The sequence below is a fragment of the Colletotrichum fioriniae genome, assembly GCF_027942845.1.
Source record: "Colletotrichum fioriniae strain IMI 355084 chromosome Unknown scaffold_14, whole genome shotgun sequence".
Classification (NCBI taxonomy): Eukaryota; Fungi; Ascomycota; class Sordariomycetes; order Glomerellales; family Glomerellaceae; genus Colletotrichum; species Colletotrichum fioriniae.
In genome coordinates, this window is record NW_027076850.1 from 800,467 (window position 1) to 826,374 (window position 25,908).

The 25,908-nt window shown below is 53.0% G+C and overlaps 6 protein-coding genes across 6 annotated transcripts; 1 reads left to right on the top strand and 5 right to left on the bottom strand.

Moving 5' to 3' along the window:
* Window positions 1-1,646: 1,646 nt before the first annotated feature.
* On the bottom strand, window positions 1,647-2,618 carry N0V96_010382 (uncharacterized protein; the record flags this gene model as incomplete). Its single annotated transcript, XM_065758925.1, has 2 exons — window positions 1,647-2,496; window positions 2,545-2,618. 2 exons carry the CDS (start codon window positions 2,616-2,618, stop codon window positions 1,647-1,649), a joined length of 924 nt encoding a protein of 307 aa, XP_065612448.1.
* Window positions 2,619-4,317: 1,699 nt separating this feature from the next.
* N0V96_010383 (uncharacterized protein) lies at window positions 4,318-6,476 on the top strand (the record flags this gene model as incomplete). Its single annotated transcript, XM_065758926.1, has 5 exons — window positions 4,318-4,767; window positions 4,953-5,369; window positions 5,449-5,547; window positions 5,602-6,106; window positions 6,172-6,476. 5 exons carry the CDS (start codon window positions 4,318-4,320, stop codon window positions 6,474-6,476), a joined length of 1,776 nt encoding a protein of 591 aa, XP_065612449.1.
* Window positions 6,477-7,641: 1,165 nt separating this feature from the next.
* On the bottom strand, window positions 7,642-8,367 carry N0V96_010384 (uncharacterized protein; the record flags this gene model as incomplete). The annotated part of the gene is made up of 2 exons (XM_053194736.1): window positions 7,642-8,105; window positions 8,187-8,367. 2 exons carry the CDS (start codon window positions 8,365-8,367, stop codon window positions 7,642-7,644), a joined length of 645 nt encoding a protein of 214 aa, XP_053047905.1.
* Window positions 8,368-9,719: 1,352 nt separating this feature from the next.
* TES1 (acyl-CoA thioesterase) lies at window positions 9,720-10,958 on the bottom strand (the record flags this gene model as incomplete). The annotated part of the gene is made up of 3 exons (XM_053194737.2): window positions 9,720-9,782; window positions 9,866-10,759; window positions 10,854-10,958. 3 exons carry the CDS (start codon window positions 10,956-10,958, stop codon window positions 9,720-9,722), a joined length of 1,062 nt encoding a protein of 353 aa, XP_053047906.1.
* A 3,023-nt stretch (window positions 10,959-13,981) lies between these two features.
* On the bottom strand, window positions 13,982-18,126 carry N0V96_010386 (uncharacterized protein; the record flags this gene model as incomplete). The annotated part of the gene is given in 4 exon segments (XM_065758927.1): window positions 13,982-15,175; window positions 15,231-16,673; window positions 16,685-17,816; window positions 18,107-18,126. The coding sequence occupies 4 exon segments, from the start codon at window positions 18,124-18,126 to the stop codon at window positions 13,982-13,984; spliced, it is 3,789 nt and encodes a 1,262-aa protein (XP_065612450.1).
* Window positions 18,127-20,290: 2,164 nt separating this feature from the next.
* CHT2_2 (Chitinase 2) lies at window positions 20,291-23,007 on the bottom strand (the record flags this gene model as incomplete). The annotated part of the gene is made up of 2 exons (XM_053194739.1): window positions 20,291-22,371; window positions 22,431-23,007. The coding sequence occupies 2 exons, from the start codon at window positions 23,005-23,007 to the stop codon at window positions 20,291-20,293; spliced, it is 2,658 nt and encodes an 885-aa protein (XP_053047908.1).
* Between the last annotated feature and the right edge of the window lie 2,901 nt (window positions 23,008-25,908).

Below are 25,908 nucleotides of genomic sequence, written 5' to 3' on the forward strand. Positions count from 1 at the left end.
AGAGCGCTCTCCGCCGCCATTGAGTTATGTGATGAGACCTACTCTTTGATGCTCAGTGCTTGAGACGTTCATTCTCATGGTCTATCATGTGCTTTTGTCAATATTGAAATCTAGTATTATAAAGTGACTGTAATTTTGTTGGGGGATTGGGACATAGGCGTCTACGTGTTACATTCCGTGTTCAGCGATGTTCATGGTGTTGCTTTGCAACCATGTACGTGCGTGGCTTTGCGTGTTATTCAGAACTTCGCTCCCGGTGCATATAACTATAGAGTATAAGCCTGTCTGTGTACTAGAATAAAAGCATCGGTGCTACCAATGAGCAGAAGCGGATGTGAAGTGAACTGTGCACGTTGTGTGGGTAGTTAGACCGATACGTGACTCCTCGGGAGTGAAAGGTGATGATTGCCACACCACGCGGGTTCTAAGAGCACATAGAATTATCTGGCTACGCGAAAGTGACTTTTTCTCAGTGTCCAAGAGCAACCCTCGTGAAACGTCTCGAGCAATTAGCTAAAAGTGCTGCCTCGGTATTGACTACCTAAGGTAAGGTGAAAGAGGGAGCTTTCCCCGGCGAAGACCGGTGTCAACCCACTTTTTCCCAATTAATTGAGTAAGCGTTCTGCCATCGACACGACTACTTAAGAATCAACAGTGATGGCGAGTTTGCTTGTCTAAATGTTAATTCATTACACTTTGAACCTGTCCCGACAAGTAACACCCCACTGGACAGGAGGTATGATCCCGGATCCCTGTCGCTGGGCACACTCATCCTATGAAGACCGACTATAGTTACAATTGAGGAAATCAGCGGAAGGCTAACCTAAATATGTGTGTGTTGCGCACACATGTCTACGGGCTGCTCCGTATTACGCCAGTTGCTCAAGCTGGCAGGCTAGGAGTGGAGCATCGGGAGCACCGGACGCTCCGGGCGGGCCGTCAGACCTTGTAAGAGGCGGTCCGCGGACTTACCCGGCGAGGTAGAACTTACACTGCTACAGCATGTGAAGCCGCTTTGCTATGGAAGAAGATTTCAACCACAATGGGTGTCCTAAGCGAGAGCGAACCATCAACGGATCGATGAAATATCAAGTGTGTGATATTTTAGCAATACCGAGCCACTGCACGTCATATTGAGATGAAAAGCCTATGCTGACATAAATTACCGATACCGACGTTCGAACCTTGATCGACGATGGTCAAAAGTATCACAGCAGAGCCACACAATTTTGCAAAGGTTGGTGATGGGGTGGCCATAAACCACGCCATCCGTGGATGAATGTGCGAGGAAGGCGTGTAGCTTCAATAATGACTCATACTGACAGTGCGAGTTTGATCTTGATTCTTGAGGTTTTGGCGAAGATGAAGTTCTATCATACAGAGCGACCGGGCTCTCAGTCTAGAATCGTCAACCAGCCCAGCTTCCTAAATTGCAGAATCTCAATGCAACCCATGCATTATGCTTCTTCATATTCATCGTCGCGGCGAAGTACAGGGATCAGTTCTCCTCCGGCGTGGAATCAACTGTGAATGTGTACCCGCCTTCGGCATCAGGCTTGATGTCTGAAAGACAGTACCGGGGGGTCTTCATACTGTTTGATGTCGCGGTCAGATTTGAGCACCTAGATTGACGAACTGAGTTTTGCTTACCTCCACAGCCAATTTGCCATACACATATTCTTGCAATTTTTCGCCAGCAGAGTGACGTGACTCTTGTAGGGCGTATCGTCGAACCGGCGAGCAGAAGCCTTAACGGCATCGTTGAGCGCAGAGACTTCGTGCTCCAATCGAGCCACAGCACCATCAAGCCCCTTTTGCGCATCGCCATTGGCTAACAAGACAACAAGGTTCTCGACGAAACCTTCCTTGAGTTCCTTGCGCAGACTCACAATGTCGTTGACGATCCAGACGATGGCAACAGCAGCTCGGTACAACTCACGCATTTCTGGGGATGCCATGACCTCCTCGGGGAGGTTGATGCCGTTGGCGAACTCAAGGTTGACCGCCACTTGCATGATGCATGATGATGCCTCTCGGTATCCGAGGTACTCTTGGAGCGATGTGGCTCGACCAGCATACCGGTTCACGGCTTCTTGTCGGTAGCCATCGAGGGTGGCAGTAGCTTCTTTTGCGATGCGTTGTCGATAGCTGTAATTGTCCCCGTTGGCCTTCATGACAGCTTGAGCATACTCAGCAAATGACACAACGGCATCGTGATCCCTATACTGCGGTTGACCGCTTTCAGCGGTAGTGAGGAGTCCGAGGCTACGGTCGATGAAGTCCCGGCAATCGGCCAGAAGAAGATGCAGTGACGCAAAGTCGAAGTTATGTATGAGCGAGTACTGGTCAAGCATGTCATCGACGATGAACATCCAGGCCTGGAAAGAGGTGAGAGCTTCGATTCTATCGCAGGAAGCATATGGGTACCAGCCCGTCAGTTGCTTTGACAGCATGGCTTTCGTTAGACGTCCACGAACGGCATCATTGACTGCGTGGCTATTGCACGGTCAGTGGAATCCGATCGTCATTATAGCAATCTCTTACCTCTCAATGATCTGGAGAATCTTGCTGTCTACAGCATCGAGGTGTGGGTTCTGGTCCCTCGGCCAATCTTTCATCAGCCGTCCGAGGTCTGGAATACGGATTTGCTGGCCATGGAGCTGCAAAAGCATTTTCTCGCGAACTCCATGGGTCCTTTGCGGCAGCAAGTCATTGTCGCGAGTTTGATGTCCTCTTGGAGTGGATGAAAGAGCGGGATGAAGCGAGAAGGGTGCTGCGGCAACTGAAGAATGAGACATTGCAGAGGTAAGCTTTAGGTGATGGTTCGTGAGAAGAAAGATCTGGGCAAAGTTGGCACATGTGGGATGTCTATGATGCCGTTAAAATGGGACAGGTTCAGTTACTTACTTATGTTTCCCACAAGTTGGATGGTACAAGGGCGAATACATCAGCCTGCAGCCTGCAAGGAACTGTTGGTTCTCCACCGCGAGGATTCTTGAAAGGATGCCATTACGCGGGCACCGGACCGAGCCCAATACGGCATCAAATCGCACTCTAAAACCGCCTTGGAGCGCTTGAAGTACATGCTACGGTCAGAACGTATCAGGCTAAAACTGCGAGTCCGTGGCGCAGACTGGAGTTTCCGCCTTGCTTGTGTTTGTTTCCGCCTCGAATCCGAAAGAGCGTTGGACGTCAAACATATTGTTACAGCCACAATACATGTTGTAAAGCCCAAAAAAGCCGTGGTAGTGGTCCAATCTGGAGAGCATGTCGTCGACCGTTAGACTAGCTGACTGTTGCTAAGGTTCTGAAGTAAAACCGTGTGGTGGGTCTGTGTATGGACTAAGTAACTCCTTCGTAGCTCCCGGACTTGAGAACAGTAGTTCAAAGTCACAGAACTGAGGGTTTACGTTGTCCGCGGGTATGTCCAGCACGCTTGCTGATCATAGTCGATTGCAGGCTACCTTATGCCAGTCTGAATTACTTTCCTTGCAACCTTCTCGGAGCCGGGGCCGGGGCGAAGTAGGTTGGTCGTTTCCATTGCCGGGAGCTTAACGGCAAAGCTTGTACACACCAGAACTCACAGGGTTTGCTCTGGTTGAAGACTTGGTATCTTCAACGCCGTTTCAGTAGCAAAAGCAACGTAGGGGCATTGATACCCACACTAGACACTGCAAGGAGGTCACAAGCGGCATGGCGGAGCGCGTGTAAAGCGCGGAAACATTGGGCCAAAACTAATCGAAAAGACAATAGTGGCCAATGTTTACAGACGAAAGTGACTGCACTTCGGCCCGTGGGCACGTCCGAGATTGACATGCGCGCAAATGTCACTCAAGCGCTTAGACTGTATGCGGAATCGAGCTTTGTGCTGGGCAAAGACATCAGTATCTTCCTACACTTTAAAAAGTTGGCACTTTGTATCTTTGCCCCCATCAAAGTCTCGTTCATCCATGGAAAAGATACTTAACGGGGGGACGCGGATTAAGTTCCCATCCCTGGCCTTCCTCTTCGGGGTAGACCCCACGAGCAATTATTTCCCATAGAGGCATTTACCTGAAGTTCGTGATGTCGAGGCGGGGGCGTGGGCTGATTGTGAATGGTGATGCGGTTAGGACTCGGACATTGAAGGAATTTCCATCATGACAGAGGGAAGATATAAAATAAGACATGTTTGAGTTGATTTCTTGTCAACTAATATGCTTTGACTATCACCAAGAAGCTTGTTATCATCATTGCCGCTGCCACTGCATTCAACTTCCCAACCTCTCGTCCTGTTTCTCTGTACATCCAACGAACTTTTCAACTCAAATCTCGAATATGACCACCGCCGCTGTTCCTCCGAATCTTAGCAGTGGCCACTTCTGGCTCGGTGCCGGCAACGGAGCCAAGAACGGAGCCCCGACGCAACAGCAGCAGCAACAAGACGTGGAAGTCCCCAAGGTTCTCCCTCCCGGAGTCACGCAGGCTGGATTCACTAAATTCGCCCGCCGAGTAATTCAAGCGGTCGGAGGAGGCGAGAACTTCACTGTCATTACGGCTGGCTGTGACTTTGAGGGCTACGAAGATGATGACTTTGGCCGCAACTGCCGCACCCACGACTACTACCGCTCCTTTGACGACGAGTGCGAGCTGGTAGGCTCAGCTTTGTGCCACCCGCGCAGCGTGCAGGACATCCAGGCTGTTCTTGCTGCGTGCAACGAGTCAAAGGTTCCCGTATGGCCCATCAGCACTGGACGAAACCTCGCGTACGGTGGCTCGGCACCGAGAGTAAGCACAATAACCTGTGTCTTTTACCTAGCTCCCGCCTTGGAAGGCTGACGAGATGTTTCAAGGTTCCTGGATCGCTGGTTATGATTCTGAGCACGCACATGAACCGCATCTTGCACTTGGATGAGACGGCGTGTGTCTGCATCGTTGAGCCGGGTGTCACTTTCATGCAAATGAGCGAGTAGGTCGCCGATCGTCCCATCAAAAGATTCTCAGAAACCGAGAGACTGACAGGCTTCCCGCCAAAAAGTTATCTGCGTGACCGCGGCCTCTTGGACAAGATCAGAGTAGACTCGTCAGGCCTCGGCTGGGGATCCATGATTGGAAACGCCCTGGACCGCGGGGGCGGTGCTTCCTTGTACGGTGACAGATGGGGAAAACACAGCGGAATGGAGGTCGTTCTGCCCAACGGCGAGGTCGCCAGGATGGGAATGGGAGCGATCCAGGACCCGGAGGGCCGCAAACAGGCGGAGCAAGGCGTTCACCCGGCCGATCAGAAGCTCAATGAGTGTTTCGCTCTGTTCCCGTACGGCTGGGGTCCAATGAACGATGGTCTGTTCTCGCAGGGCAATGCTGGCATTGTCACGAAGATGGGATTCTGGGTGAGATGCTCCGTCCAATCATACCTGGCCCGGTACGACAATAACGTCAAAAGGGGTAAACTGACAACTTTCACCATAGTTGATGCCCGCTCCGCAGGGCATGACGCCGTTCTCCGTCACTTTTGAGAAGGAGGCCGATCTGGCCGCCCTGGTCGACTGCATTCAGCCTCTTGATCTGGTATGATTTCTCCCCAGGTCTGGAAGGCAATTTTATCGAGCTGACTCTCTTTAGAACGGCACGCTCCAGAGTTCAGTCAGTTTACGCAACCTCACGCTGGAGGCTGCTCATTATGGCCCGAGGTCCAGCTACACCAATGCCTCTCACAAGGAAGTCATCCCCGAAGAGGACTTTGAGAAGATGGCCAAGAAGCTCAACACGGGTCGGTGGCGCTACATTGGCGCCGTATTCGGCTCTGACAAAGTCCGCGCGGCTCTCATTGAGGATATCAAAAAGGAGTTGACAAAGGTTCCGGGCAGCAAGTGGGCCACGCTTGACGAGTGCCCCGGTGAGCAGAACTTGGTTCGTGTCAGAGCCACGTACCTCCAAGGTATCTCGTCCATGGGAGAGTTTGCTTGGATGAAGCAGTGGTTGCCCAACTGCTCCGTCATCATGGTCGCGGCTATTTCCAGACTTGAGGGCAAGGCCGTTTGGGAGCAATACTCCTTGGCAAAGGAGCTGTTCGCCAAGGCGGGCATCGACTACATCAGCCACTATGTCGCATACTTCCGGACTATGCGTAAGTGTTCCCATGATCAGACCATCGAAGCAACTAGTTTACATGAACTGACATCGCACTTTCAGACAACGTGTGCATCATCCCGTATGACAGAAAGGACAAGGACATGCGCGGCCGCGCGCAGTGGTTGGGCCGGACCCTTGTCAAGGAGTGGAAGGCTCGCGGCTGGAGCGTCTTTAGGACCCACGTAGGTCTCATGGACCAAGTTGCGGATGCTTATGACTTCAACAATGGTGCACTGTGGAAGATGCATGAGGAGATTCACGACACCCTGGATCCCAATGGCATTCTAGCGCCCGGAAGAGGCGGTGTCTGGCCAAAGTGCTACGACAAGGATGCTTGGATGATGGGAAAGAAGTACATTGGGTGAGATGAGCCTGGCAGATACTCAAAGATACGAATCCGAGTCTGCATGAGTCTTTATAAAACTCACCTAATCGACGAAGTGAAACGGGACGATGAATACTGTGGACGGAAGAGTGAGGATAATTTGACAACTACCGGCGTTATGCTTCATGCTAGAACATGGGAGCCTGCGTGTATAGTTCCATTATTCGTATCTACGGGTTAAGGTAGTTGAAACAACAGGGTCTTTACTCGAAAAGGTCACTCTTCAATCTACACGGAACTCCCCTCGCTGGACCACGATATGGACTTCCGATTGTCCATTTCTTTATGTAACCATTTCAGGCCTCTCATCCGGATGGAATACATCGCGTAAGCTGTGATTTGGGATTGCGGACCTCCACTGCTCCGGCCCTGCCGTCGCTAGTCATGAGCCAGGTTCATCGTCTAACTATTCCTGGAAAGCCGTTCGCACACACTCTCGTCAGCTGTCATCCGATCTACTAAGTCACCAATCACACGATAAAGATGGCTTACCGCGGCTCTGGTTGTACGCACCAGGTCCCAACTCTCTGAGTGGGCAACTCGGACTCTAAGTTTTCTTGGGTTGACACATCCCGTCGGTCCATGCCGTGGCAACCACTGTATTCTTTGAAGTCGGAACGCTCATATAAGTAAATAAAGAAGGAGCCAAGGCTGCAGATTGTTTCATCAGCCTCGTTGAGATTTGTAATAGATGATCGCTGGGCTTCTTATTGAACTCCTAAAATTAGGCTTGATGAAGCCCGTGGCGACCTAACGGACAGGCACGGTGGGTTCAAGAATCCAAGATTTAGGCTAGGTGTTCTTGCGTAGTTACGATCATGTGCAGCCTGACCGACAGGATAGTTTGAAGACGTCAGTTGACCAATCTTGGTTCTTATACATGGTAGACCTCCATGATCTTCTTCGTCGGTGAAACTGGAGGTTGCCTCTGTGACAGAACTTACACCAGAAGAACCCTGCAACCATTGAGGTTGATCTATACCCGTTGGCGTATGAACTCCACCAGATTTCATAGTTTATCGGAGGACTGAGATTGACATCGGTTCGAGGTACAACAAGACGGGCCACCATTCCAGCTCGAGGAGAGCAAAAGTCTCGGCTCATAACCACATTCTCTCATGTATCCTCAACTAAAAAAAACTATCTTATCTTCCGGGATTGGTAACAGAGAACCCCTTGATAGGAAAATTGAAGTTGATATGATGCGACTCAACCTTGCCCACCCCAGACGGTATATACACACTCTTATCCGCCGCCTTACTAGAAGCATAATCCTGCCACCCCACAAAGCCCAACCACACGGTCCCGTTATCAGGCGTGTCCGTCGCCGTGATGCCCGAGTGGGACGCCAGACATCCCGCGTTCGCCTCGACCTTTTTAATCATGGCCGCCGCGGCGTCCTTGTCGCCCGTGAAGTGCGTAATGGTGATGATCTCGCAAATGGGGCTGTTGATGAGCTGCGGCGGCGGCGGGACAATGGTGCTCACGTCAAAGTCGACGCGCGGGCACTTGGAGGGGACGGCTTTGAGGACGGGCATGAGGGCGTCGATGGCCTTTTGGTGGTGGGGGCAGCGGCCGAAGGCTTGGCGGTGCTCGACTGGGGCCCAGGCTGTGGTAAGGAGAAGCCATCGTTAGTTCCGATCTGGCAGTGGGAAGAAGTTGCGATATAAGCCGGAGGACAGAAACATACTCGCGAGGATCTCCAGCTTGCTGTGGTCCTCCTCCCAAGGACCCCATCGGTAGCGGAAGTATCCTTCCGAATCCTTCACAGTCAACAGAAACTGCTTGAACTCCTCCTTCCATTCCGGCACGTCTCCCTTCACGTGGAGGATCACTCGTGTGGGACCAAGGTTAGGAGGAGGGCCGGACATGATGTGAGAGCTTGCTCTGTTTAAAGTTGACGAGAACGAGGTAGTGCTTATGTAAATTTGAGGCTACAATACGAAAGCCTGGGTTGTCTGTGTCTTGTCCATCAGATAGCTCTTCGAGGTGTGAGATTGTTATTATATCACACCTCAAGAGCATCACCGATCCAGACCGTCTGATGGATGACGCAGTGACCCAAGATCAATGATGCTCCTTTTTTCCTGCGAGACGACGACGGCAAGAGAAAATTGTTCCATGTCTTGGTCTCTTCAGAATTGTCACACAGAGTTACGTTTTGTGGTACGAACAGGTTTCACGGACAGCGAATATTCCATGAAAGAAGATAGAGAGCGCGCGCGCGTAGACAATCCCCATCGGACTCCTGTAGATGGCGTGGTAAGAGCCATGGCTGTTGATCTTGATCAGACGAGTTTTCTGCCCGGGTGGCCCGGATGGCATCTGACAAGCAGGTATGGGTATGTGCGTGCGTCACAAACCGAGCTGCGATATGCAACAGAGACGGCTTAGGTGGGCAGACGGGCGGGGAAAGCTTGCTATTTCCCTATTCTTCTGGAGCAACCCTCCCGGCCTACGGACAGCTCTAGGATGTAAGCTTGAGCTTAATGTATGTACTTTTTGTGCTGCAGGTTTTATTGCTGCGATGAGTGATCTATCCAGATGGTCCGTTGCGAGGGGGAGCTTTGAGAACCGGCACTTTCCTACCAATGAAGCCTTTGTAATTTCCAATCTCAACTATTTTGACTTTTGAATTCTCCTTCGGGAGCTTGAGCTTGAGCTTGGCAATGAAGGCTGAATCTGAAGCTTGAGCTTGTCGTCACACCCATACGTTTCATAGTCATCAGGCTTTTCAAGTTTGAGAGTACGGTTGGGTTTTCTGGACTTCCCCAAAGGAACCAGCGACCACACCACACGCCCCCCCTCGACATCCACTTGATCAACTTCCCGCACCACCCTCACGGTCGCTCGAGGAAGCATTGTTTCGAAGGGTATGTGACGTAGGTCAATCAGCGGTCCGACGCGTATTCGTGACAGAGGCGACCGGTGGCAGTTTCTCAAGACGAGTCTCGGGTTTTGCGACAGAACTCAGCTAGTCACTACGGGGAATGCTCAAGTGTGAAGGCCTCTTTGGTATCGCAACCATCACACATGGTAGATTCTCAAACTTTTTGATCACTGCTATCGTAAACGGACTTCCATATTCGTTTCCCCATAACGCTCAAGAACAGCTTTTATCATCGAAATGATAAACGCTATTCTTGTGTCACGAGCAGATTAATGAAGTAGACTCAGAGCTGATACACTACCTCTACACACTCATACACGCCAGAATTGCGATCTACAACTTAGACTTTGGCTCCTTCTCATCATCATCCTCCTGTTGCTTCAACCGAATGACGCCCTGTGCAAGACAAGTCAGCACACATCACATATCAAGGGTGGGAAGACGAGAATGAAAACACCAGCAACAAAAGGGGAACTCACCTCCTGAACACAAGTCGCCAAAAGCGTACCATCGCTCGCGAAAATCTTTTGCAGCACCACGCCCCGTCCGTCGCCGCTCCAAGGGCTCTCCATCTCGGTAAACATCCACTCGTCCGCCCTCACCCGTCTCGGCTCGTGGAAGTAGATGGAGTGGTCCAAGCTGACCATCATGCCCAAGTGCGGCCTCGTCTTCCAGTATTCGATCCCGCCCGCCTCGGTATTGCCCTCAAACTCGTTGAGCCGCTCGACCTGCTCCCGAAGCTCGGGCGGCAGGTCATCAAACTCCTCGGGCTTGAAGGGGAACCGCCACAGCCTGTGGATCCGCCCAACGGTGCCGATGAAGTAGCTGTCCGACATGTACGCCAGCGCGTTCAGGTGCGCCTGGTGCCCGCCGCTCACCGAGATGCGGCCCCGCGCGCGCACCCAGTTGCGCGACTTCATCTCGTCAAGCCTCTTGCCCTTGTCCTTGGCCCCGACGATCGAGATCCGGTGCGTCTGGAAGGGCGAGTGCGTGCTCCACTCGGGCTCGCCCTTCCAGTTATCCGGGGGCGCCCTCACGCCGTCGGGAAGCGGCGCCGCGTGCCGAACCTGCTTCTCGCCGCCGCTGCCCTCCTTGACGAATGAGACGGTCGTCGTGAAGATGCACCGCCCGCGCTGGCGGGCCTGCACGGTGCGCGTGGCGAAGGAACGGCCGTCGCGGACACGTTCCACGTGGAAGAGGATGGGGATCTCAGAGGACCCCGCGAGGAGGAAGTAGCAGTGGCACGAGTGGACGAAGAAGTCGTTGGGCACCGTCTTCTGCGCGGAGGCAAGACACTGGGCGATGACGGCGCCGCCAAAGATGCCGCGGGCGCCAGGTGGGTGCCATGGTGTGCGCGTGTTCGTGAAGATGTCCTAGTTAACGGAGTCAGTTTGAATTCTCCATGACATGCAGTATGTGTCGTTGGTGAACATATGGCCGCCGACGGCATCGGGTGGGATTACTCACCGGACCAAGCACGCCGAGCTCCGTCACCTCCAATACGTTCTCCATCGGACTCTTGTTCGGGTCATCCGGCGGAGGCCGGATGATTGTTGATCTACCTGATGCCATTGTGCTGGTATTCTCCCTTGACCCAAATTTCAGGCTCTAAATCGATGGCTGTCTACCGTCTTTGATGATGATGTTGATGAGCTCGCCTCTAAGCCCCGAAGAAATCTCTCCTCTAAACACCGAGTCTTGGCGTTTCGCAAGGTCAAACACGACCGCTCCTGTGCGCTGCGCCTCTCAATCTAGCCCTCTAAATGCTGTGAGGCAAGTGAAGAAAAGAATGATATGAAAGACGAAGAAGATGAACGATACAATGGGGATGAGAAAAGGGTTCGCTTGTGACCGAACCCAGGAGTCCGGATTGAGATGCGCGACCCAGGTCCCCTAAATGTGACATAAATTGGGGTCGTGGCCACTGGTCAAGCATGGGGGGGAAAGTGCCGAGGTCCAAAAGCGGAGCGGTTTGATTGGATGTCACTGCTACGCTCAGGGGATCACGAACCGTGGCGAGTCGTGGGCAGCTGCGAGTCTCCAGCACCTGCACCTGCTGCAGGAAACGTGCCGCTCTCCACCCGAGCTCACCGAGGTGCTCCCGGGACTCGGTGAGTGGCTCCCCTAAAGTCCCACCTCCCACGGGCGCCGGGTGCACACGCCGCCCTCCACTCCGAGCTCCGACCGGTATCACAAGCTTCTTGGCGGGGCAGATGCCCAACGAGGCTCGACTGCACTTGCGGTCCAGGGGAAGCATCAACTCAGGACTGGGCTGCAGTCTTTACGGAGTAGACACTGCCATTGAGGAGAGGCGAAATAGATCGCAGGGGTCATGTGCAAATAGATACCCAAAATGGTAACTCCGCGACGTACGATATACTCCCCTGATGGCCGTAGATAAACTCGCTCACATATCACTTAACAGCTCTCAACTGCGCCTTCTATCAATAACTTCCTGATACAACGTGTTTCCCACAGCTGAAATTCTAGACAAATAGGCGGCAGTTCGATTCCCCCGTCCGAACGAAGCGCGTCTGCGGAAGCGCTTCCGGTGTTCCCCCAAGTTCACTAATCGCCCCGTGCCGCCGCTTGCCTCGGCTCTAGAGCTTCAAGCTGCCAACTGCAAGCAAGATAATCGGAGACTGGAAGAATACGTTTGGTGTTTGCGTCTTACTCCAGCGTTGTCATCTTGATAATGTCATCCAATGGCAATACCGGCAGAGCATCTTGAATAATTAGTCAGGTATCTTACCTCGAGCAGTGAGACGAACTCGTTGACCGCGTTGATGTGCACTCGATTCGGGCTCTACAAGTTTCGTACCGATTCCGGATTCATATAATTGAGGCAAGATCCATTAACAGGGCTCTTGAGACGTGGTTGCCAGCTAGCGGGATACTTGCGTGCCTATTTTAATCGCTCCTGTGGAGGCAGTCTCGCAGTGCAACTGCCATTCCGGCCGAACTGGGTACTTGATACTCATCAAGTACCTCAACCTTGACTTCTATACCTGCAACTATTCGCGATGGAAGACAGTGTTCGCACCTGTTTCGGACGACAGCGGACGCACATTCTCCTCCTGTCTCTTCTCTTCATCTTGTAAAGAGGGTCTTTCGCCCAGCCCTTTTCCACCTCCGCCATACCCAGATAGAAAGACTACATGACCATTGCATGTTAAACTTTGTCCTCCACCTCCCACATATTCATGATCAAATACTACAAGAAAAGAAAATGGCGGAACGAGATGAAATAGGTTCGTTTTTTATAACTTAACTAAGTAGGATAGTATCCTAAACTATCTCCGCTCTTAAAATCACTTAGGCGGTCTAGTATACGGAAGATCGCATAGCAAAACAAGAATAAATATTAGCCCCATTCAAGCCGCTTAACCGTACTAGAAAAAGGAGTTTATTAGCGGGCTCTAACTTATTTTATACCTGAATAACACGTCCCTTAGCGCACCACGTATCCGTACGTAAAAGAGGTAGGCTATAAAAGCTATTGCGGTAACATATTAGCCAATTCACATTCCTCTAACGGGGCGCTTAGCTAAAGTAAATAGAGTAAAAGACCTTTTTCTCTGTCTCCAAAGGACAGAATATCAATCCTCGGGTCTAAGCTATGAAAGATGATTATAGGGACCAAGTAAAAGCAAATACACAATTATAAAAACATCCCAGACAGCCACATCTCACCCATTTTCTCATATTCCAAGACGGATACGTCAAGAAGAGACAGGCCCGTTAGCTAGAAGGATTGGACCCCCCGTAAACGAAGAAGAAGAGGATAGCCACAACGAAAGAGATGCTGCTCCTCCATCCGCCCTGGGCAGTGAGATACACCAGCTCCTGGAGAAGCAGGACAAGGAAGTGATCCAAATGAGAGGCTCAGAAGTTGCCTGAACAAGATCTATCGAGAGTGAGCATTCAGGTACGTTATATACGTACCTCTACGTCGAGGAGGGTGTGGGTCCTGTTACACTCCTGCCCAGTCGCGACTTCCGTGACCTGTGGTGTAAGGCACCTTGAGGGACAACAAAACATCCATGAACCCATTAAGCAAATTTTCAGTCGCGGCCGTTCAAACAACCAAGGTAGATCCTTTTCCCCAAGGTAACGGTACTTGACTCTCCGCGTATTCACCCTACCTTGCCCACCTCTTCCGTAACCAGACCCTCTCTCGGCTTCCTTTTCAACAGGCAATATACCGTTTGTTGCTAGCCCCTCACTTTTCTCAAGGCAAACCGTCTCACAATCGGACCCGTCAAGAAACAAATTACATCATATCATAGTCTCATCGAGCATGAGCTAAAGGCTCTTCCAAACTTCACAAGCACAAGTACTACACACGGACATGCCGAGAACGAGCGATTGCTTATTTCAATATCATCTATGTTACATCGTTTGCATCCTGGCTTTCCGACACGCAGTGCAGGTGGGATCTACCTTTTCCCCCCAACAGTCCACCGAAAGCCGCTCGGCCCATCCGCAAGACGCACCTGCTGCGGCTTCTTGTCCGGCACAACTTGGTACCCGCTGCTGGCACCATCGATCCCGCCACTGACAGAACGAACATCTCCTAGAACGACGCGAGATTCCTATTTCGCGTCCTCGTAGATGGGCTCCAGACCCTCCCAGGCCTGCTGCGGGTTCCCTTCGGGACCGGCCTTCTCTCTCTGCTGCCAGTACTTGCCGTTGAACTTCCAGTACTCCTCGCCAGTAATCTCGCACGTCGTCTTCTCGAACCACGCAGGACGGAACTCGATACCCTTCTCCTCGCGCTGCTTTCTTCTCGCGCGCTGCGCCTCCTCCAAACGGTTCTTCTCCTCGGCAGCAAAGTCGTACTCTCCATCCTCCATGGCGCGCTGATCGGGACGAAGACGAGAGTCTGTGGGCGGCAGCCAAGGCTTGAGCTTGTCATCGATGTGGTTGAAGGTGAGCACAAAGGGTGTGAGGTTGAACGGAATGCCGGGCGGGCGGGGGTTGGCCTGCCAGATGAGGAACGCCTTGTTGGGGTCGGTGATGCTGCCCTTGTGGAGCGAAGCCGAATCACCAGGATCCTCGACTGTAGCTTCATACCCAGGCGTGAGACGGGCGTAAAGCTTCGAGTTCCATCGGCCGCCCATGCTGTATCGGACTCTTCCGTCAGAGTCGAGGACCTTGCCTGAAATCTTGTATGCGCTAGACGCCTTCCAGCCGCGCGGCTGGAACTCGATCTGGCACACCTCACCAGTCGTCCAGTTCTTGACTTCCATGGGTCCATAGTTGTCAACAGTAGGGTTACCAGTGATGATGCCAATGACGGATGTCGTAACCTTTCTCCAGGTGTAAAGGTCTTCTTTACCTCCAGACTTGGGTCGAAGCTTCAAGAACCACGTTCCAAGGGGGTTGGCATCAAAGGACTTGCCGTAGAACTTGGTCTTGACAGCCGATTCACCCCAGTAGGTCCAGTTAGGTGCTTCAGCCCAGGCGGCACCCACTGGAGGATGGTGGGAAACCTGCTCAATAAAGAAACGGTAGTTCTTGTCAGGCCGGACGTATTCAAAAGTCTCTCCAAGAAGCGGGTTGAAGGGTTTCGCCACACGACCGACGGTAGAAGCGTATTCACTAGCAGCAAAGGCAGCCACATAGATGAGACGTTCAATCGAGTCAGATCGCTCCACAGCTTGGTCCAGAAGGTCGACGTATTCCATGTCCTCGCCAGCGCGGTATAACAGGGAGGTAGGCTCGTTGAATGACACAGGCAAAGTCATCTTTGTCATGTCCTTGCCAATCATGGACTTGAGAATACCCTGCAAACAAATTAGCAAACTGGACATGCACAGCATCAGATACGGTGTAACTTACCCAAAGTGAAATCTTGGGCCGATCATCGGCATCCATTTTGAGACGACTCCTGATACCATTTTCGTAGCCCTTGAAGGAGCTGCTGAGATCCGTGCCACCAGAAACGACGAGTTGCTGCTCCTCCTTCTCCTCATGGGGAGTTGGCACCGCATCAGCATGAGGCAAGTGGCTGACCTCAACCTCTCCAGCATCAACTGCATCAAAGAACTCATCCTCATCATCCGACTCTGAGTCAGACAGCTCAAGCGAATCGAGAACCGTCTTCTTCCTTGTCAAGGTCCGCTCGGGCGCCGCTGGCGGGGCTGCGATATTCGTATCGTCGGCACCGACGGCAGCCTCGACAGTTGCAGTGCCATCCACCTTCCTGTCACCCTCGAGATCCTGGCTGGCGGCTGTTGGCTGCTCGTTCATAACTTCGCGGAGCGCACGCTTGGCAGCCTTGCGCTTCTGCTCAGCCTGGTCGACACGCTCCTCCAGGATCTCTTGCTCCTTGGCAACTTTGGCCATACTCTCCTCCCACATGCGGCGCATGTCGATTTCGCGGTCCAGCCGGTACTGCCAGTAGGCATCGCGATCCTTTGAAATCCTCATCAAGTCTCCGATGAGTCCCGTCAGACTCCTGACGGCTGCATCGTAGGTTGTGAGAGCCTGAGTGACCTTGGTGTCGGAGACGATCGTGTTCGGGTTCTTGGAGGCCTCGGAAAGCATCGCAGCGTTGACAGCAGAAATGGTATCCAGCTGTAGCTTGGCCGACTGAGCTGTGATGCTGAAAGCGTCCTTACTGACAGAGGGCTCTTCACGGCTACTGACATCCTCAAAGTCGTCATCATCATCGTCATCGTCCGGTCCGTGGTGTCCTCTTGTTACACGAGATTGACCCGCATCTGTCGCGGCATCGGCAAAGTCGTCATCGTTGCTAGCGACGGTGCTCGCGCCAGCAAAGTCGCTTCTGGGGACGGACATCTTGCTGTGCGACATAGTCCTGGGGATCTGCACACTGCTTCTTCCATCGGCTACGCTCGCACTCTCGCTCTGAGCCTCATTGATGGACAGCTCTGGGGACTTTCCAGATTGCTCTGCCTTTGCCTGCCTTAGAAGCTCGGCGCCGCGAGCGCGCTGGCGCTCTTCTTCCTTTGCCTGGTCCTTTGTCCACTGAATAGAGTTGTTGAGGGCCCAGAACCAACGCTTCGCCTCGACCTCGTGGTTGGCCTTGAGGGTGTACTTGACAGAAGACTTGCCGATAATCTCAAACTTGGTCTTCTCGTCGGCGCTCATATGCAGCTTGGCAATGCGCGTGTTGATGGCACCACGGCAAGCGGAGCCAGCATCGTCTTGATGCTTGTAGTAGCTCAGGACGCCGTCCTCGAGAACGAACCATCGAAGCTGGTATCCCTTGCGGTAGTTGGTCCACTTCTTCAGGTAGCCCTTCATCTCTCGCGCCTCCTTCCAGCCACGGGGTCGGCAGAGGCCGCGGCCCCAGCGCCCTGTGAAGCCGCCTGGCCGAGAACGGCTTTCTCCTGGATGCCTCTCTGAGCCGCGACGGCAGCGGGGGATCGCTTGAGCATGGCGCGTGTGGTATCATCCTTTGTCACATCCTGCGGGAGCTTGCCCTTGCGGTCCCGACGGAAGGGATCGGCTCCGTGGAGCAGAAGGACCTGGATGAGCTGGGTATTCTTCTTGCGGGCGGCCTCGTGGAGAAGGTTTCCGCCGGCCTGGAGGGTCGTAGGTTCGGTGACGAATTCGGTGCTGTTGATGTCGAGAATCTGCTTGAGACGAGACTCCTCCAATACAGTCTCAAGAGCCTTGTAGTCGTTCTGCGCAATCAGACCCTGGATCTGTCTAACCTTGTTTTCGGCAAAGATGGACCGCGACAGCTGTAGAAGCTGGAAGATATCGGGGTTTCGAGCGACGTCGATGGGTAGTCGGCCCTGGTAGTTGGCGACGGCATCGTTGATCTCCTTCTGGTCGAGCAAGAGCTTGACGACCTGGGTCCGACCCTGGACAGCAGCTACGTGGAGCGGGGTATTGCCGTCCTTGTCTCTGGCGTTGATATCGATGGTTCCGGCGCCGTCAGATAGGACGTACTCGACAACGGGATACTCGGCGCATTGAATCGCAAGGTGAAGCACGGTGGTGTCGTCGAGACCGGTGCCGCTGAGGGTATTGATGGAGGAGATGCTCGTGCGGGGCCCGCCCTCGGCGGTATCCCTGATGGCCCTGGAAATAGAAGCAGTGTCGCCGCTTCGCAGGGCCTCGACGATGCGAAACTTGCGAACAGACTGCTCGAGGGAGACGCCCTTTTCGCTACCTGCAACGCTCATCTTGGATGCGGATGTAGAGGCGGTTGCGGAGGGGGGGCTGTTGTGGGAAGGGGTTCGGCCCATAGAAGGGGAGATGGAGAGCCTGTTGGCCCCGTTGCCGCGGGGGATGTTTTGAGCCATGGATATGTTTGTCGCGGAAGCCGCTGTAGAAGGTGGCGACGTCAGCGGCGCACCGTCATCCGTGGTGGATGGATCTTCTTCGCTGCGGGAGTGGTTTCGTCGGAGGAGTGAGAGGGCAGCGGCCGACTTTGACCGCTTGTGGGTGCTGGAGAATCAAGACAGGGTTAGCTTTGCTGCCGCCAAGGTTGGGATGTGGAAGGTGCTGTTGCTGGTGCCCGCTGCTTGCTTCTGTCGCTTGCTGTTGCGGGCCGCCCTGGGAAAGTGTATGGGCAGACGCCTTGCTGCTGCTGAGGTGTCTGTCGGCCCCGATGACAGGTGCAGTGGGAACGGAAGGATGATGACGGGAGGGAAGGGAGGTTGTGGTTGTGTGCAAAGCAGCTGGAATGCCACAGGCGTGGAGAAGACGGGAGCAGATTGAGGTGGATCATCACGTACCTATCGCCAGCGTCCGACATGTTACAGAGGCAGTGAGGAAGCTCGGCTTCACTCACACACGCACCTGGCTGGAGAGCAACTGTATCCGTAAAAGGATGCTATTATGGACACCTCTGGAACGCGGGCCAGGCAAGGTTGCTTTGGGCTCCCCACTTCCTCGTAAGATAGTCTGAGTTTATATGAGCGTGTGCTGGATCCCGTACTCCGTCTGTCGTGGGGAGGTAATGTAAGGTAAAGAATGGAGCAGCCGGTGGTCGAGCACAAGGGACCGGCTTGCTACACGTATGCCGCACCCCGTAGCAAAGGTAAAGAATGGGTGAAGAAAGGCAAGGCAGTTTATGGCTTATGCTTGCAGGAATACTGGGTACTCGGACCTGCTGATAGGTCGGCGGGGGTTTGGATGAGGAGGAGGAGGAGGAGAATTGGTGGAGGATGCTGAATGAGGGACTGGACGTCGGTTCGGTTGGGGGAATGTGAGACGCTTTGGTCGGCGACAACAGACAAACCACAGACAATGGTGGGGTGGGTTGAATAATGCGTAGAGTAAAGCTGTGGATGCTGTGATGAATATCCGATAATGACTTCCTAGAGATAGGTATCGAGATGAGCGGCGTGGTTGGAACCAACGGGGCGCGAATTATCCCACGAAAGAGAAGAATCCAACGTGAGGTAGGAAGCCGCTGTCGTTCGTGAGCGAGGATGATGGTGGTGTTGTTGTTGCTGCTGCCAAGTTTTCTGCAAGTCGCACGAGAACGAAAGCGAGCTGAGGGTGTAGTGTCCGGAGTAGGTAATGTAGTGTAGTGTGTAGAAGCAAGGTAGGATGGTTGGTTGGACGGGATGGATGGGTAGATGATGGTCTTTCTTCTTTCTTTCTTTCTTCTCGACTGTTCGGGATACAGACTACCTAAGGTATCTCTCTCTATCTTCCCTCGAGTCCTCGTCACGGAATCTGCGCCCAAGGTACATACACAGTAAGGTCACCAGCTCAGGTTGTAATAAAGAACTCAAACAACCAAGGTACCGACGCTATTCCAGCATAGCCCCATTGATGAACACGATAGAACCTCGACGACTATCCAGAAAAGCGCCTAGTGTGACTTTGTGCAACATGGTCATCGCAAATCAGCCCTTGGCCTGCTGTGGTGCCCCTCATTTTGCTTCCCCCTCTCAGTGCTCACTGCTCGGACGGCACTCTCCCTTTCCGGGTTCCCTGCAGCAATCCAGAAATCCAGAAATGACGTTCCCGTCCTTGGAATTGGGGGGTGACGAAACCACAGGCTTGCGGCCCCCCTATCCCACCCGCGAGCTTCCAGCCAATCATATCATTTTTTGTCCCCCGGCGAGTCTAGATAGTACCTGGTCTGTCCATGGAAACGGACTTAATTAGGCGACACACCCTAATACCCTTTTAATGCCACCCGATGATGACACCCCTTCTGGTCCCTTTTTGGGGGAACACAGTGGGATGCGGAGGGGCAAAGCCGTAAGGTTAGTACACAGCAAGGTGGTAAGGTTACCAAGGTAAAATGTGTGTGTCTTGATTCGAGCTTACTACCCTTGGACGGATACCTATATGGTATGAAAAAAAAGGACAGACGGTCGCCGGGTGCCTGTGGCGCCCGTTGTTTGAGCCACACACAAGAGCTGAAGAACTACCTTAGTCCAGCTCCATACACCAACCATATCGGGGACTGATTGACCACGATCACCACTCGCTGAGATATTTCCTGGAAACGGCGCGCGCAATCTCTGCCGAGCGGCTCTTTAGGAACCGGGCCGGAACCCAGCAGGCAAGCCCGTTGTCAAATTTCCATGTCGCTCCCGTTCAGCCCAGGCAGGCCGATTCGGCCGAACGACTGAAAAAGAAACCTTGATGTTAAAAGCGCATAGGCGACACTCAAAAGTCAAACATCAGGTTGTTCAAGGAACAGATAACAAATCCCAGCAATGGGCTGACTGCATTGTTTGCATATACATACAACATGTTTTCTCAACTATATGCTCTGGCATGCAATGCGCCAAACGTTTTTTTCACGAGGCTCTGTCCACCGAGGCTTGCTTTACATGCCTCGATTTCAGCACCATATACAAAGGAAATATTAGTCATGTTTATACATCTCGTGAACAGAATCAAAGAAATAAATGCCATATCCGCGGTAACCAATCATCAATTCCTTATACGCATTAGAGCAGAAGGGCAACGGCAAGAGCGACGAAGCCACCGAGTCCGAAAGCTCCAATCTTGGCAGCTCCAGCCTGGACAGGCTTGCTGGGGACGGCAGCGGCCGTTGTGTAGCTAGGGAACCCGCCAGTGGAGGTGGGCTTGTAGTTGGAGCCGGTACCCGCGAGTGTGGAGTTGTATTTGCCAATCGTGATGGGGACAGTCAGAGTCTTGTAGATGAAAGTCGTCGAGTCATCCTCTTTGCCGGGGACAACAGGAGTTGCGGTAGGCTTGGGGGGCGAAATATCCCCAGAAGGCTTGCTGCCACCTTGGCCTCCAGTGGGCTTAGGAGGCTGGGGCACATCGCCAGAAGGCTTGTTTCCTCCCTGGCTACCAGTGGGCTGGGGCGCATCACCAGTAGACTTAGGAGGCTGAGGAATGCCGCCAGAGGGCTTGTTTCCTTCTTGGCCACCGGTAGGCTTGGGAACATCACCGGTGGGCTTAGGGGGCTGAGGAACGTCGCCAGAGGGCTTAGGAGGGTTGGGAAGGTCGCCTGAAGGCTTAGTGCTGCCAAGTGTCGTCTCGGTGTACGGACAGACAGTGGTGTAGGCAGGAACGACCTTGGTCGTGACTTGACCGACAGGGCAGTTTGGCACATCGGGAGCGCAAGATGTGATGGTGTAGGTCTTTGTGGTGTAGACTGTGCTGGTAACCCACTGGGAAGGGGGGCTGATTGTAGGCACCGCAACGGCGGACGACGTTGCCGTGACGGGGCAGACAGTGGTGTACCACGGGATGGTCTCAGTGACGACCTGGCCCTTGGTGCAGGGCACATCGGGCTTGCAGGAAGTGACGGTGGTGATCTTTGTGGTGAAAACCGTGCTTGTGGTCAGCTGCTCGGGGACACTGACTGTGTTCTTGGGAGACTCGGTAGCTGATTTGGTGCCAGTGGGCTTGTCTGAGATGGACACCGTCAAGGAGTTTTGGGCAGGTCCTGTAGCAGAACCAGTGGCAGGACCAGTGGCCTTGTCGGTGACACTGCCAGAGGCAGTCTTGGTTGCATCTGCTGAGCCGGTGGCAGTAGCAGTGGCAGTGTGGGAGTTGCCCATCGTGGTGGTCGGGAAGTCCTCGTCGTCCTCATCGCAAGTGTCTGAGACAGTAGCAGACTTGGTCGCAGAAGCGCTAGCAGTGGCAGTGGCATTGGAGCTCAATGTTGTGATGATTCGCGACGAAGAAGACCCAGTGGCAGACGCCGAAGAGTTGCCAAAGAAGGTGAGTGAAGCTGAGGCTGAGGCGGAGGCGGAGGCGGAGGATGATGCGGATACAGAAGCAGACGCTGAGTTAGAAGCGGATGCCGAAGCAGATCCCGAGCCAGATGCCGATGCCGATGCCGACGCTGATGCTGATGCTGATCCAGATGCTGAGCCAGACACTGATGCTGAGCCAGTGGCCGATGCGGTAGCCGAGTCCGAGGCAGAGGCAGAGGCAGAAACGGATGCCGAGGCGGACTGGCTAGAGCTCGAGGACGCGGCGCTGGAGCTAGAGGTTGCCGAAGTGATGGAAGCGATCGCAGACGAGGTGCTGGTGGAAGAAATGACGGACGAAGTCGAAGTCGAGATGCTGATGGTGGAAGTCTTGGCAGGGATGGGGTTGCAACCGTACTTGAGAGCATCGGCGATTGCCTCGTGGAACGACTGACCATTGATCTGATTGATGGCGCCACGGGTAGCATCCCAGATAGAAACACCTCCAAAGTGCGGCTTGCTCTGGTACTTGCAGATCAAGTCCTTGATTGTGGAAGGAGGAGCATAACCGTTCCAGCCGGACTCGACGCTGGCGAGGACACCAATGTAGAGCTTCGCGTCCTTGCTCTTGGAAGTCTGAGAAATGACCGTCTCCCAGTCGTCGTAGTTGGGGGTGTCGGTGATTTGGCAACCCGGGTTGTTATAGAACTGAATGAACAGGGAGTCGAACTGGGCGTTGTAGATGAGCTCCTTGAGCTGGAACCAGTTGTCTGACGTCGGGCACTGAGGAGCAGCAGAAATGTGGTAAATACCGCAGCTGCGAAGCTTCTCAACCATCTTGATCCAGGGCTTCTGGTTGGCTATCGTTCAAGTCAGTATCATTATCCATCATAGAAAGGGGGCAAGCATATCAACATACGATACTTGAACTCAAGGTCAAAGTCGAAACCGTCAACAGCAATGTGTTCGGTCTCGTTAATATCAAAAGGACGAGGACCGTTCCATCCCTGATCGTAAGGACCGAAAGTCTTGTGCAACAAGTCACCGAATTCGTGACCGTCCTGCTCACTGTCAATGTCGTAGCTGCAGGGGCCTCCGGTAGGGCAGTAGCCACCAATGGCCAGGAGAACCTTAATGCCCTTGGCTTGGCAGTACTGAATATCCTTCTTGACGTAGTCGCAGTTCATAATCAACTTTGTGTCTTCGCCAGTCTTGGGGTTCTTGTAGTAGACCTCGCCGCCGCAGTGGCCGGCGAAGTTGGTACCGGGGTATCCAGCGCTGTTCTTGGGGGAGTATGTGACGAAGGATAGAGAGACGGAGGTGACGCCCGGAGCATCACAATAGCTTGAGAGGCGGTCGGTAGGCTGACCATACTGTCCCCAGTAAAGGTTGAGTCCGAGAAGTGGCGAGGCACTTGTGGTTGTCTGTGAAGAAGAATGGGCCAGAGCCGGGCTGATGGCCGCGGCGGCGGCAATGAATGACTTGCTGAAGAGCATATTTGTTGTAGTGGTATTAGACAACTAGGCGTTTTTGTACGTGGCTCGCAACGATTGTAAGGTGGCCGAGGCCGTGGAAAGAGTGTAGACGTGATCTAAGATCAAAGAAAGGACGCAAACACGAATGTTTGCAAGATGGTGAAGACACACCGTCGTCTCTAGCTTCTCGACAGGAACAGAGATGGAATGAGGAAATCAGGAAAGAGAGAAAAGAGAGATTACATGGAACTGCAGGAGAAGACTCCCATTCATAAGTGAACCATTACCGCTCCCCACGAAGCGGCGCAACGATGTAGCGACTAACTACATTGAGAGACGGTTGAAGAAAATTGCCCAGAGGCAAATCGAGTTGTGGGTGTAAGCCATAGTGAGGGGTGCCGGGGACCAATTTCCCCCCTCGTGAGGACTACTCAAGAGGTACGAATAAGCATTGACGCCCATGAGCGGCGCAGAAACCGCAACGGCGACGATGTGGGATGTGTGTGTGTTAGTGGGTGGGTGTGCAGGCAATGCGGGCGACGGCGTGGTGGTGAGCGGAGTTGAAGTTGTGACGATGGAAGAGACGAGGTCCAAAAAGTGGGCGGCTGTGGGCACACACCGGAAGCACCACTGCCCAAATAGGCAAGCGTTTCTACAGTGGGCGCCTTCTCGGGCGGCGGTCCAGGCGTGGTGGCTCTCGCTGCCCAGCGCGCGACAAAGGCAGCCGGTTCCAATGAAGCTGCTGAAGGGACAGGAACAGGACTAGCGTCGACCAAGCGACGTGTGAATAGGGGTCATTTCTCGTGTTTGATTCGCTGTGTCCCCTGAATTAGGTGGAACTACTGCCTGTCAGCGGCGCCAATGCAGACTTCAACCACGCTTCAACCACGGTTGGACCTGCAACCCACAGCTCTGGGCCATTGGCGTTGGGCTTTGGTTGCATCGACGACAGAAGCTGGCCGTCGTTCCGGTCTTGAAGCCGTCTTTTCACTAGCTGTATCCTCAGCCCAGTAGGTGGAGAGATCATGAGAGAAATATCCCGCTAAACTGGGTCTCGAGGTAACAGGTGCCGTGGTAGTCTTGCTGCCTGTTTCCTGCAAGCACTCGGTCACTCCAGCCTGGCACACTAATTACTTCAGAGAATCCAGTCGAGTTGAGGCCAAGCTCCCAAAGACAGTACCTATGCGGACACATCTGTGGATTTCCCCGAAGAAGGCGCGACGGTTTGTGAAACTTTGGATTTGTATGTGATAGGATTGGGCGAGATCACTTACATGAAGTCACCGACACGTGATGAAGGCAAGATCTTTTTTGGCCCCAAATACAGAGACTTTTGGGTCCAGAAAAGGGGAACGCCGTAGACTCAGCTACACTTCAGCTAGCTGTTAGACTACTAGCTCGAGTTTCCCCGTGGAATCACGATTTATCCCTCTTGGTGGACCGTGGCTCGCGCCTTACCGGCCGAACGGTGGAAGATGGGAAATTAGTGGCTGCAGAGAGGCGGCACACCATCCAGAATATTTTGGGACTTTGGTGAGCTACCAGCACCAAAGTTCTTTTCACACCCTCCCAGGCCAACTTTCACCACACCTCTCATCAAACGTGCTCTTGCCAATTCTTGTTAGCTGAGCTTGATCAATGACGCTCGGCAATACTAAAGGCAGTTGGCAACCTCTCTCTTGCTATGCTAAGGATACAATGTTGGCACGTGTCGCGTCTTCGTAGCATTCATCTCTGAGGCGTCGGACATCTGTTGTTTCACGCGCCAAGAACGTCAAGATGACTAGGGGCTCAATGACACCGCCCATCAGCGGATGACAGAAGGAGACACATCCCAACCCCATGTCATTGGGTCGGCCCCTTTGCTGTGTAAAAGGCGGATGCAAATCCCTGCGAATGATCAAGACCACGGTCCGATTAACGCGGTGCGATCAAACAAGGATTTCAATGCTCAGAAATATTGGCATTGAACGAGTCCATTCCCTGCGTTTTATTCTCTGCACAATATTTCACGTGCCAAATATGCAAACGGTATGAAAATCAGGTGTGATTTTAGACCTCTACTTTGAACCATTACGACTGAATCATTAGAGACCCTCAACATTTCTGTTTTTGAAATTCAACAACGATTTGATGATTACATGAATGGTGAACAATAACCTACTACTATGGTTAAGAACATGAAGCTACCTTAGGTAGATGAAAAAGGAAATCGCGAGGTCGTCGTAAATGAGGTTGGCTTCGGTGTTGTCCGAAAAAGGCAAGAGGAAGACGGGAGGAAGAGACAGAGCGACCCACATTCCATCTACCCCGCCCGATCCTCGAGGTAACCGAACCACCTGGATGTCTTCAACCCCTGTCGACAGATCTCACTTGCTCCTTCAACTTCATCTCACAACCCTCAAATCGATGATTGCAGGATTGACGCTGAAGAGTTGTCACCGCCAAGTGTCATGACAAACATAGAGGATTCTGGTTTGTCGCGTCTCAGCTGCAATTGCTCCGGCTCATGGTAGTCGTAAGGGAGCCCACAAGATCATCGACTTGAGCCGCTCACTTGGGATACAAACACGTTTCACGAGTCGACTCTAATTGTCCAATGCTTCCTTTTCAACTTGTTTCATTTTGAAGTTGAGCTTTGCTCTTGTCGAGCCCTGCCGTAAGGTAGGTTACCTATGCTATGGCGGTCCCTCCCGCTTCCGGGTTGTTCTTTCCAACTCTTGACACCAGGAAACCCCCAAGTCACATGCATAAGTTAAGTAGGTAAGAACCCATCCGCCACTCCTTCCTTCACTTACATGTCTCTAATCAGGCACTTGCATCCCAAGACCTTGACAAATCACCCAAACACCACGCTTTCCAGAAATCAAAGAGACAAAAGAAAGATGCGCCACCTCTCCTCCAACCTCGCCTCATTCAACT